The 13,631-nt window shown below is 43.5% G+C and overlaps 1 protein-coding gene across 1 annotated transcript in view; it reads right to left on the minus strand.

Moving 5' to 3' along the window:
• LOXHD1 (lipoxygenase homology PLAT domains 1) overlaps positions 1–13,631 on the minus strand; it is a 126,362-nt gene that overhangs the window by 78,017 nt on the left and 34,714 nt on the right. The window contains exons 7-12 of the mRNA XM_090131116.1: positions 11,543–11,666; positions 10,047–10,297; positions 9,035–9,170; positions 6,644–6,804; positions 5,646–5,732; positions 2,103–2,238 (exon numbers count right to left, since the gene is read on the minus strand). Of these exons, the coding sequence (XP_089987242.1) occupies positions 2,103–2,238; positions 5,646–5,732; positions 6,644–6,804; positions 9,035–9,170; positions 10,047–10,297; positions 11,543–11,666 (895 nt within the window). The remainder of the gene's footprint in view (positions 1–2,102; positions 2,239–5,645; positions 5,733–6,643; positions 6,805–9,034; positions 9,171–10,046; positions 10,298–11,542; positions 11,667–13,631) is intronic.

A 13,631-nucleotide genomic window follows, 5' to 3' on the forward strand; every position in this document is an offset into this window, starting at 1 on the left:
CTCACAGTCTGGGATGTGTGGCTACATTGGAATCTGGCCATGGTTCTCCTGCCATGCCTAGGGATCACATAACAGCCTCTCTGGGGAAAAACCTTCGTTTTGATAGGCAAGAGCATGGCAGAAGGAAAGAGCTAAAAAGAGCCAAATGGTCTGGCACATAAGGAATGGGTGATTTATGTTGACTGCATAGCAATGGACAAGCCCAGCTGGCCCCATCTCCTTGGCCTCTTGTAGTATGACTGAGTCGTGCCTCGTCTACTTGTCACCTCTGAGACTTTTCTTTAGAATCACAGAATTGTAAAGGTTTGAGAAGACCACTGAGACCATCACTTCCAACCAGCAACTCATCACCACCTTGCCCACTAAACCATGTTTCCATGTTGAAGCCACAACTAAGGCCTCTGATGCCATACAAGAAAGCATTTTCAGATAGAATTTCAGCATGAAAATTCAGCCCATAGACATTCATGGAAAGGAGACAGACAGCAGCCCTAGACTATTCTAATATCTTCCCTGTGAGACTGTGCATGCAAGGAGCTTGCAGCGCTGTGTTAATGTTAATGGATTAAACCTTAACATTAGGGCAGTAAGAACACATCCTTACCAGCACCACTGAGTTTTGGAGAGGTGCAGATTCTTCATAGAATCATACGAGTTGTAAGGGATCTTTAAAGGTCATCTGCTCCAAGCCCCCTGCAGTGCACAGGGACATCCACAGCCCCATCAGTGCTCAGAGCCCATCCAGCCTGACCTTGGCTATCTGCAGGGATGGAGCACCACCATCTCTCTGGGCAGCCTATGGCAGTTCTTGAGTGCCTTCCCAAATGAGTGCCTAACGAGCACCTTGGCAGATGGAAGTATTACCTCTTCTCCAAGGCAAACAGGATCATGCTGATCACCTCATATCTGACCTCTGTACACTCAAACACCTTTATTCCCCTAAAGGTGAGTGGGAGCCTATCCTTTAGCAAGGGTCCTGCTGAGCAGTGAGCTCCTTCTCCCAGCAGGAAGGAGGCAGCACTGAATTACCCATGACTTGGGAAGGTTTTTGTAATTTCATCCATTCCTCCACTAGAACTAGAAGCAGTGCTCCTTCCCTTCCTCCCCATGCACAAGAGCTGCATTTTGGCTCTGCTCGGCACAATTGCTCCTTATGGGAAAGTGCCTGCATTTGAGCTCAAGCAGCCTTCTCCACATGCTGATTAAAAATACATTTCAAAAACAAGTTTATTTACATTTTAATAACATCTGCAATTACAATTACTCTTCCTCTTCTGAGGAGCAGCTCAGCTGCATGCAGATCACTGAGTTAATTGGAAATTTCAGAAAAGAGGGGAATCGTGGTCTATGAAGTGTGGACACCCACTGGGTGAGTTAGTGGAAATAAAAGAAAACCCATTGGCCACATTGAGCCATTCTGCTTTCCAAAACTCTCCTTTCAAGTACATTTAATTCTTGTGACCTAAGGTCAAACAGAAGTGACCACTTCAGGAGAACAACACAAAGTTCTGAGAGTTTCCTTAATTAAACTTCTAGCTGGAGCATAATTAGCCCAGTAAGAATTTCTGTTTTCTTGTGTTCACTTAAAGGTGCCTATGCTCTTGCACAACTCTTCTGTGCAACTATCTATACATTAATAGATATAGCTGAGTAAATAGATAGATAGATAGATAGATAGATAGATAGATAGATAGATAGATAGATAGATAGATATAGCTAAAGAAAACTCTAACGTCCAAAAAGGATTGTTAAATTTTATATTGCTTTCCATCTAATCACGATTTATACGAGCTTCCTTTCAAACCTGGCTTTTCATGTTTTAAGAGTGACTGGAAAAAATGCAAGTTGGAAAAAGATATAGCTCTGGAAATAGCAGTGTGATGGGCAGAGCTCCCCCACCTCCCAGCAGAGAGAAATCTGCGCAGAGCCAGAGCCTGGGATTTCTGATGCCTCATGCAGCTAATGATGTACACAGAAAAGACTGCAGAGAGAAAGTGCCAGAAAGAGGAGCTAATTGAATGGCACTGCTCTGCTCGTGCATCGCTCAGACAAAGAGGGTTTCTTTCTATTCAGGCCCCAAACACTGAACCCATGGCTCTCACCTGGCATGACTTCAGTCACCAGAGACCCCTCTGCAGGGAGCTCCCGCACAATCTCGTTGTCATCCTCATTTATATCTAGCCAGCGACCACAGTTGAATGAGTATTTGTCTTTTGTCAGCGTTTTCAGCAGAGTTACCTTCATTAAACCAAAACACCACATGAGTTCAGAGCTTAGAGACAGAAAGCAACCGGCTCCCGGCAGGTTTGCGTCTAAGAAGCAGGAGCAGGTCGCAGAAAAGAAATAACAGGCATTAATAAGAAAACCATTTTCCAGAGCCGTGCGTTACAGTGTGTGCCCTCCAAAATGAGTGCAGGCTGTCGTAGCCTTTTGTCACCTTTTTGTTGCTCTTCTCCCCACTTGCTCTGCCATCTTGTGACGATTTTATGGGTACTGTGGGTCGGAGTCATTTCTTGTCATATGCCACATCATGACCAGTGCAAACACAGGTAATGTGTGTCTTCAGCTGGGGACAGCAGGATGCACAGCAGGCAGGGTGTGCTGGATAACACATGTCCTTTTAAATCCTTTAATGCATGTTGTTCATCATCAGGGAGAATTAGTTTTGTAGAGGGGAATCTTCTAGCTTTTGAGTAGGCTGTGATGGCCATTTGCCACTGCCAGACTGGGTTCTAACATTTACCCTATCCAAACTAGAGGGCAAAAATAATAAATAAGTGCTTTGTAAAATACTTTTTTTTTTTTTTTATCCTGGCTTCTTTGCAGCATTATGATCCTGTTTCTGTAGCACTGACAAATCCAGGACCTTGGCTCTAAGCTTCAGCCATGAGCTCGAGTCACAGACTGGAAATACCAACTTAGTACTGAGTTGAGAATAAAAACAAACCAAATCAGAGCAAAACATGGCAGAAAAGAGAAAAAAAAAAAAAAAAAAAAAGAAAAGAAAAACAATTCAAATATTAGGAATTATTAGGGGGGAAAAAAAAGCAAACAACAAAGCAGAAAATATTGTTATACCACTGTACAAATTCACAGAGAAAACCTTGGACAGCACTTACTTATTTCTGGTCCCCTCAACCCAAAACCAGTAGACAGCACAAGTAGGAAGCACCCAGAAAACAGGAACAAGGATTGACAAAGATCTGGAGTAGCTTCCAAATAAATAATGAACAAATAAGGTAGGAATCTGCTTAAAGATTGAGGAGCAGGTAAAGAGAGGAAATGATGAAGGTCTCTAAAATCACAGGTGGAATAGAAAAGGCAGAGGGATCCATTGTTTCTTCTCTTTGCTGAAGGAACATTGAAGAAATGGCAGTCATCAGAGGATGCTGGTAGGGCAAAGTTGAAGGCAAGCAGAAGGACATAATGAATTTGTGAATTTGCTGAAATCTGTTGTGGTTGTTAAAAGCTTCAGTGTTCAAAGGGAGAAAGAAATGTTTGAACAAATAAATGGAAGAGATCTGTTAAACTTTTTGCATTTAGTAGATCTGCTCAGGAAGGAAGCATTCCACTGGGAATAGTCAAAAGATAAAGAATAACAGAATAACAGAATGGCCTGGGTTGCAAAGGACCACAATGCTCATCCAGTTCCAACCCCCTGCTATGTGCAGGGTCACCAACCAGCAGACCAGGCTGCCAGGAGCCACATCCAGCCTGGCTTTGAATGCCTGCAGGGATGGGGCATCCACAGCCTCCTTGGGCAACCTGTTCCAGTGCTTCACCACCTTCTGGGTGAAAAACTTCCTCCTAATATCCAACCTAAACCTCCCCTGTCTCAGTTTAAAACCATTTCCCCTTGTCCCATCAATATCCACCTAGTAAACAGCCGTTCCCCCTCCTGTTTATATGCTCCCTTCAAGTACTGGAAGGCCACAATGAGGAGCCTTCTCTTCTCTAAGCTAAACAAGCCCAGTTCTCTCATCCTTTCCTCATAGGAGAGGTATTCCAGCCCTCTGATCATCTCAGTGGCCCTTTGACCATCTCAGTGGCCCTCTTCTGGACCCGCTCTAGGAGCTCCACGCCCTTCCTGTACTGGGAGCCCCAGGGGTGGATGCAGAAAAAAATAGAGGGCTTGCCATCTTTTAGGTGAGCTTTGAGGGGAGTTATGTGCTACCAGGGGGAAGTAGCATAAATGCTTGTTCTTACTTTCTGTAATCATGCATTACGTGACATTAGGTGCTAGGTGGACTTTTGATCTGATCAGTATGCTTTTTCTTGTTGTAGAAAGTGAATGGCTGCACAGAGGTGGAGTAATCTCAGCATGAAATGTGTGAGGACTGGAAAAAAGCATTGTTCGGTGTTCAGCTGGAAGTTCCATGGTGTAAAAATAGATGCAAGAGCAGTGGGATTTATGTGCAGCCAGCTCAGTGCTGAAAGTGTTAGACTTGCTGTCCACGGGAGGCTGTCTTTGGCATCATCACCATGTTCAGACAGCTTGGCCCAAAATGAGTCTTAAACAAGCTACTAGATCCTTCTTGGCTCCCCAGACACTATTTCTGTGTACAAAAACACACACAGAAATGTAGATCCATGGATGGTCTGAGCACTCTTGCTCATCACTAAATGGTACTGGCCCAAAGTATAATCAGTACTTTCCCTTTGATAAAGACCCCACTCAGACATCTTCTCCCACTACACGAGAGAGACAGCAGTACTTGATGCTCTCAATGCTGTTGCTGTGGTTGGCTGTACATGCTTTCACAGCTCCCTGGCTATGCAAGAGAGTAGAATCCGTCAAAGCACATTAAAGCCACAGAAGAAAAATCCCTAAGTGGTAAATTGTGATTTATCATCACAGATATTTATGGCTGCAAAGCAAAGTGTTTATTTTCTTAAGTGCAGAAAAAGTCTTCCAAGTGCTAGAGAAGGAGTAGTGGTGAAGCTTAGAGATGAATTTGCTGCCCTTGCAGACGGCACAGTAATCACTGCTGGTGGAGCAAAGGAAACATGATGGAAGGTCAAGCAGATCAAAGCTGCACTGAACTACTGAGTGGGATGGGAAGGACAAGGAATTTCCTCCAAAAATATGCAATGAATCCATCTCTCCATGCATACTCTTTCTCAGGGTACACTGCACTCTCCTTCAATTCAATTTCCTGCAGGATTTCCACCTTCACCCCTCAGCCAGCACAGTCTGTAATTGGAGGCACCTTTGTGCACTGCACGTAGAATCACAGAATGGCTTGGGTTGGAAAAGATCTTAAGGATCACGAATCTCCAACCCCCTGCCACACACAGGGCCACCAGCCTCCACATTTCATACCAGACCAGGCTGCCGAGGGCCCCATCCAACCTGGCCTTGAACACCTCCAGGGATGGACGGGGCATCCACAGCCTCTCTGGGCAGCTGTTCCAGCACCTCACCACTCTCATAGTAAAGAACTTCCCCCTGACATCCAACCTAAATCTTCCCTCCTTCAATTTCATATCATTTCCCACTGTCATGCCATTATCTACCCTTGTAAAGAACTGAAACTCATTAAACTCAATGATCAGCTGAGGAACACAGTGACCCAGCACTGACAGCACACATCTCTCCAACCAATTTGTTTTTTTAGCTGTGCCTTCCCTTACTGTCCTCTCACCTTATCCAGGTGCCAGCCAGCAAAAGGATTTCTTTTCTCATGCCATATCCGAAGCTTATAAAATGTGCCCAGATCAGGGAGCTCAATCTACAGAGCATAAAAACAAAACAAAACAAAACAAAACAAAAAGAGTATTATCCATTTTTGTATGTCATCAAAGAATTCACATGGAAGACACCACTGAGCATCTCTTAAGAGCCAAATCAGAGATGAGTCAAAAACTAAACTAAAATACTAATGCTATTTAAAAGTAATAAAACCCACTGCACAAAGATAGCTTGTGTACTCTTTTCTGGAGAAGAGAATATGCAGATTGAATTCAGACATGAATTCTTGATCATGAAAGCTCTTTGAAACCTTCCAAGGAGGGCTAAAGCCTGCTTTGAGCATCAGCTCTTTTTCAGACTTCTTCCTCTGGTAGGCAGTTATGGCAGCTGATGCTTTGGCTACAGTCATGAATTGAAATCCTTTTTTTCTCAATTTTTCTCTGATCAGACCCCACTTAATCTTTGGAAACACATCTGTTCCTAAAAGAAAGGGGAAAGGGGAGATAAGAAAAAAAGAAGGCTACTCCCAGCCTCTAAACTCAATGTGTGCTTTAAGCTCAGCCCCAAACATTCGTGTCAAGGAAGCTGAAGTCAAGATCACCAAATAGCACTTCTAATACTCCTGTAAAAAGCTGATGTCCATTTAAATGGCACAATCTAAATGGACAGCATAGTGCAAAGTAGTTGGGACTGCAGGTAACAACTATTTGCTTCACCTTATCACATTCTGACTTGAAGTCATCACTACCTGAGCATCCTGGAACAACAACTAAAGTCCTTTTTGGAGAAGACAGGCCACATTCACCATTGAGGAAATTGTCTTCGTCACCAGCAAACTGAATGAATTCACCTCCATTTTAGAAAAACCATAGAGATGTGGACTACAAGACTGAAGCCAACACCATGGAAAACCTTACTCGGTCAGATTTATCACTAGCCCATGATCCATACCATGAATTTGTCAGTTTGCCCAGCTTCAAAGTTGTCTGAATTGTTGTCCAACTTCATCTGATCTGACTTTCCTTTCTCTCCATAAATCTGGAAAAAGATGGTGGCATCTGTCCCTGCATTCTTAATGTCACTTGTCCAGATCCACAGAGACCAAGGATTTTCTAAAAAAAAAACCAAAAACCAACCACAAATGGAATCACGAATCAATTCTTTTAGCTAAAAATGCAATTTTAAAGGCATTCTGTTTAAAAACATAATTCTTCCTTTTCCCTCATTTGAAGAGACAGCTGGATGGAATGAAGGAAAATCAGCTCCTACATAACATCTGGGGACAAGATTGCCTGGAATTAAAATTCTGTTTTTCAACTTCAAATAAAATGGGAAAGCACATAAATGACCAATTTGCAGCTGAGTCATCTTCTATATCATACACTACTAATAGGGTAGATGAAGGACATGCTCTACCTGTGCAGCTTTTGTATACTTCTCCACCACCTACAACTGCAAGTCCATTATCCTTGACAACTTCACATTCCTTTCCATGTCAGAGGATGGTCATACGTATGAGAAGATGACATTATTTTCTAAGAGCCCCTCATCTGCACTCTGTATTGGTAATGCTTCAAATATGCAGGCCTTGCTGCATCTACAGAAGAAGGAACAAATTTCCTTCCCAACTCAGACATCAGCTGAATTATTAAAAAAATCCTAATGAAAGAATTGCTAACCCTTTTGGTATGCCTCAGACCACATGAGCACAGATTGACCTTCAGAGCCCGGAATGGAATATGAAAGTATGATGACGTGCATACAGATTAAATTTTTACTGATCCACTCAGCATCTGGTTGTAAAAACGGAGGTGACTGCCACCCAAAAAAAAAAAAAAAGGAGGGGGAAGATCAAACTTTCCTTATAAAAAAGTCTCACCCCCGTTTGAATAGCATTCACAAAGAGTCTCCTGTGAAAATCACCAGCAAGCTTTATCTGAGCAAAAATGAGGCAGAGGCAAGTTAGTGAGTACCAGATGATAGAGCAGCCTGGTCTCCTGGGGAAGAAACAAGGGCAGTGGAGACAGCAGGGACTGCTCTGTCTGCTGGGTTTGGCCCTCTTGACCTCTTGCTGAGGGGATGCAGAAGCAGTGTATGCAGGGATGGGGGAGGGGGCTTGCACCAGGATTAAGCGCTGATAGAACTTCCGCCTGCTGGGGAGCAACGTGCAGATGTTGCTCGGGGACCGGCTTCACCATGGATACCCAAAGCAAGGATGAACCCAGCATTGATCAGCTCACAGAAAGGGACAGTCCTGCACACACGGGGAGAGAGGCGAGATGACAGAATGGGTCTTGTCTGACTCCAACTCTTACGCTCCTGTAATCTGGCAGCTAAAGGTCACCGATTTCTCAGGGCTAATGCTCTCTGTTTATCTCCTGCACTGCAGCAGCAGGGGAATTAGTCTGTCAATAACAATCAGAGCTGATAATAGAGGGTTAAAGGTTGCAGATGCCTCAGTTAAATGGACCGAGTGGCAGGCGTGATGTGGTTGTAACACTGACTAACATTTAGATAAAGCTTATTTAAATGAACTGCTGTTTAGGCAAGAGCCCACCCTGAAGCACGCGGACTCAATCAGGTCTGTTATCTTAATTAAGGTGAGGCAGCAGCAATCCAGCTTTGGTGCAAAACCACTCATCGTGGCTGAGTGCTGGAGCAGTGTATGGATGAAGGAGCAGTGCCTATTGCAGGGCTGCTCCTCTGCACAAACACGTGTGCTTGCTTCCCTCTAGAGAAAAGGCTTAAAACACAGACTATGCCAGGAGAGGAACATTTGGCAGCTGGACAGGACTGAGAGCTGTTTTTGTTTTTTTTTTCTTCAGTGTTCAGAAGTGGAAATGTTGAAGTTAACAGGAAGCTTGAACAAGACTGCCTGCACGATTACCAGCTTGGGTTTTCTTTCTGTTTTCCCTCAGGTTTCTCTTTTTAGTATATTTAGGTTTTGTTTGCATCTGGAACAGGTAGCTTTTTCCTCTATAGCAGTGAAAATGTAGCCTAACTTATTTGCAAAGGTGAGTTGGTGGTTGCAGCACCCGAAGCTCAGTGACTCTAGGAAAGTTGATGGGTCCAGTTCCTTCCTATAAGAAAATGAGAGCACTTCTTCAAAATATTTTAAATGTTTTAAGCTGCTTGACTTCTTTTCTTTTTCTTTTCTTAAAACTTCCCAAAGCAGAATGTTCAAAGCAGATAACTCTGTGGTTCTATGAAAATAATGCTCAGTTCACTTCAGCATCCAGCTGACCACGGGCCTATCCGTGTTGCACTGGGTGTATCCCGTGCTGGGTGTTGTCAGATGGGGGCAGGTGGTGTCTCAGGAATTTATGGGGCACTTGGACCTACTTTTGAGTCTTCTCTGGCGCAGGGAGACCATTTCATAGAGCTCCCTCTCTATGAGGCCATCTCCTTCATCTTCATCCAGCCATTTCCCACATGGGAAGGTTTGTTCAATACCAGTGAATGGGCAGTAAACCACCACCTGGAAAAGAGACTGGCAAGGTGAGTCTAAATATGCCATTACTGGTAGACCACAAGACCATGATATTGACAGCCTAAGCAACTTATGCAAAAACAGACCTGAAATGCTTGGTTCTGCTCTCAAAGCCCAGATTTTGTGGACCAGCATGAACAATTCCAGCAATTTGCAGCATATCCAAGACCTTTCCGTCTTGTTATTTCCTCTTTTGCAAAGTACACCAAAGCAGGTCATCCAAGAATAGGCAAAACAGCACCAGGAATAGAAGCACTAACAGGCAGTATAGCTGCAGTCCACGGTAAAATTTTTGCAAGAAAATACAAGATACAAAAAGCCTTCAAATGCATCCTTCCAGGAAATCTTAAACCTTCTCACAGCTTCTGTGCAGGCTGCTACCTCCCTGCTTTCCCTGCCATTAGCTCCCATGGGTCACGTACACAGTGCACATGCCATAACTCTCCACTACCTCCCAGTGACTGAGGTAGTCAACCACTTTTTTTTTCCGGCCACCAAAGCAGCATTGAAAACTTCAGGGAAGTCTGGATATAAATGACAGCTTTGAAATGTTCAGCACAACCCAAGACCACGTTTCATGCTGGCCCCTTGGGCAAACCTCTGAAGGTGCTTTTGGTGCTGAGCAAAAAAATAATCTCTTTCTATAATTTTTTTTTTTTTTGATTGCAAAGAGGCAGTCAACCCAATTAGTAGTTGATTGATTTATACATCTAACGCGCCTTAGAGGCAATCAGCTACTACCATGCATTATGTATAATATTGACTTGCTAAACTGGGGATACTGTCATCCAAATAAAGGCAGTCTTTTTTATCGTTGGGGTCAGGTTATGAATAGGAAACAGCCTGCAAAAGTCTTAGTCTCACCTTCTCACAATACCAGCCAGAGCTGACGCCACAATTATCATGCCCAATGGTGACCCTGCTGAGAGGACTGAGAAGAGACGCAATCTCCACGTTAAAGAGATCCGTCCTGGCGCGTTCAAATTCACCTCCTTCCAGGAAAATCGTCCCGCTGTTCTTTAAGCCTTTGGAGCCATGCAGGATTACGTGGATCTTGGAGTTTGTGCCAGCGCCTCTGATATCTCCCGTCACTACAGCAACATTGTACACAATACCTGGAGGAATTAGGAATTTGGTTAGGAAGAAAAAAAAAATAATAAAATAAAAGGAGGAAGAAAAAAAAAAAGACGAAGTTGAGATTTTTTGTTGGATTTACATGGGGCTCTACTGCTTTCCCACTGGTCTTTTTAACTTTCAACTCGCTTCACTTGTTTTTATGCCACACATACTCCCAAGAAATGCTCAGCTACCTTCAGACAGTCTGAAAAGCAGGTTTGTGCTGACAAACTCCCTGTCAAACAGCCCAGTGGGAAAGAAAAAAAAAAATAAATGTTTTTTTAATCACCATATGGTGACAATTGGGCGAACTAAAAAATGAATTGACAATTAAATTGCTTGATTTTGAGAAGTCCCAAATATCCAATATGTCAGGGAGTGCTTGAAGAGTGGAAAGATGCTGTTTCCTCATAGAAACTTTACTTCTCAGAAGGCTCTTCGACAAGCATATTACAGACATTTGTCATGCTGTCGAATAAGGAGACACCTCTGTATCTGCTTTAGTGTTTTAGGAACCAAGTATAAGACAGCTGGGATTCAAGCTATGTCGTTTCTTTTCTTACATCACCCAGAAATGTCAACGGGGCCTTTGGACTAAGTGAAAACATCAGAGCTCACTCTTTACAGAACAGCCTTCCCTTTCTTTGAAGTTTACATTAAAAATTGTATTTGCATGTCTTTTGCAATGCATGTGGAATACGTTCAACTGAACTCACGAGAGCACATTCAGAAATGGTAAGAGAGAGAGGGAAGCCTGTAGTAAAGAATTGCACAGTTTTGGTCGGAAGATGGCATTCACCTCTCCTCCTCTTCTTCCCAGCCTGAGTCCTGAAGTTGGGATTCTGCACCCGCAACACTTGTCCTTGTTTTGTAAAAGAATGCATAGCTCCCCAGCCAATAAATATGCATCACTGTGAGGCGCCAGAGTGACTGTGGGAATAGCTGCCTGCTTTCTGAATGCTGTTGAAGGACTCGCAGAAGCACGTGCTGAATCTTTCATCCTCTGCCCATCATTCCCTCATCTAGGTGCATCGCATGACAGATCAGCGTGTAGGTCCTGCATGGATTCACCAGGTATACGTGCAGGTGGGACATGGGATGACAGTTCAGGCACAGAATTGTCACTAACAGCTGGCCCACTGCAGGAGTTCTGGCATTTGCTCTCGTAGGGAAAATGTGACTGGAAGCAACAACCAGACCTTTGTGTCTTTGCATTTCCCACCATGGATTCGACATGACTTTACCTGTGGCTTCAGTACCCCCAACAAGAATGTCCCTCTGGATTTTGCCATCATCTTCATCTAAAGCAAACCAGCGTCCAACTGGGAACTGGTACACACATTTATTGCCAATGTCTTCAATGATCACCTGGGAGAAAGAAACAGCACGTTGCAAAATATATATATGGAAAAGATGAAGGTGTTAGACAAGGAGGTGACGGAAGAACAGAAGCTGAATGCTCACACTCTCACCTGATATTTAATATATTCAACTCTCAGGCAGTTCCCTCTCCACTCCCTAATTAGCACTGACAGGATTTCAGACAATCAGTGAGGGAAAACCAGGTTTTTTTCTTTTCTTTTTTTCCTCCATTGAACTCAATCTGCGTCTCTCGCAACTTACGAGAGCAGATGTCCCTGCTAGCAGGACCAGCTGGCTGGCCTGTCTTCCTTTCCTCCAGAGCCCTTTGCTGGCTACTCTTCTCCATCGGCTGAATGGCAGCTATTTGTTCTGCACTGGGAACAGGCTGTCTTCGTTCTTTCTGTTTTAGAGCCTTGTTATGAAATAATACCAAGGAATTTTAGGGCAAAACAAGACCGTTGGATCAGCTTGTGTGACCCAGTAATATTTTCTTATTCCATTCAATTACTACAGGATGGAAACACTTGCAAAGACAGCCTTGAAACCCTGTGGTAGGAATAGTTTCTATTTTGGAAGAATTTGGCTCTGTGCTCTATTCAGGAGGCATTTTGCTGAAACAAGTCAGGGAAAAACCTTCACTTTTAGTGTTAAATTAAGCCAGTGTTATCCACCTGGAGGCTCTTGCACCTCCTGCTGCAACTTTTTCTTAGCACCATTCCTGAAGTTTGCCGTAACAGTTACTGATGTATTTTGAATATGCAGTAAAGAGGACTGAAGGTTTTCAGCCAGAAAACAAGAAACTAAAATACTGAAAATTAGGAAAAAAATTCTCTCTGAAAGAGTGGTGATGCAGTGGCACAGGCTGCTCAGGAAGGTGGGGAAGTCCCCATCCCTGGAGGTGTTCAGGAACCATGGAGATGTGGCACTTGGTGATGTGGTCAGTGGGCATGGTGGGGTGGGTTGGGCTTGGGGATATTGGAACCCTTTTCCAACCTTAATGATTTTGTGATTCTGTGAAAATCTATTTGCTTGCATGGCTTACATCTTTGGGAGTGAAAATTCACTATTAGGGATAAGAAGTCCTTGTTGTTTTTTTTTTTTTTCCCCTTCACAGCAAGAAGGGAGAATCTGGATTCTGGATTCAGAGTTTCCCATCCTACCAATCATCCCACACTGTACTACAAACCACAGCATTACAGAATCTCATTCTACCTCTTGTTGAACATCAGTGTCTGACAGGGCTGGGATTACCATTATGAGAGAGCAGTGCTGTGCTAAAACATTTGAGGTTCAAGAGAAGCATCAGTGCTCATCTCAGCCCTCTACCAGATCATCCTTTTTGGGTTCCTGTTAATGTATTTATTCCTATATTTAGAAAACCAGTGCTAAATATATGCTTCATTGAAAACACAAGAAAAAAATGAGAACTTCCAGTGCTGCTTAGCGAGTTCATTCAGCGCTGTGAATGACACAGTCCCCAAGTACTGGAGAGTATTAGATAAAAAGCATCAACTAGCAGTAGGAAATAACTGGGCCATGGTTTAGCTCATTCCTCCAGATTTCCATCTGAACTTATAAGGTCAATCTGCTTCTTAATTACAAAAATCTCAGCAGTTATGAGGCAGAACACAGAACTAAGGTGTTGGCTGCAACCAGTCCCTGCTATGGGCTTTGGGGGTTAATCTACCTAACCAGCATCAAAAAGCATGCCATGCACGCCACATCTGTACTGTAAGAAGGCTTCTTTTCTCTCTTCCTCCCCCCACCCTCTCCCCTCCACCTATTACAAGGAACACAGATTCTATGTTTCTGATAGACAACCAACGCAATAACTTTTAGTGCATTGTGTCATGATGGAGGAAATGCATGTGCTAATATTTGCATCGGCGTTACATCAATTGTTATCTAGTTATCCAGGTTTTATCTAGGTCAGATCTTCAGTGGATTACAGCCAGCTATGTTAAACTACGC

The sequence above is a fragment of the Phasianus colchicus genome, chromosome Z (genome assembly GCF_987193195.1).
Source record: "Phasianus colchicus chromosome Z, bPhaCol1.hap1.1, whole genome shotgun sequence".
Classification (NCBI taxonomy): domain Eukaryota; kingdom Metazoa; phylum Chordata; class Aves; order Galliformes; family Phasianidae; genus Phasianus; species Phasianus colchicus.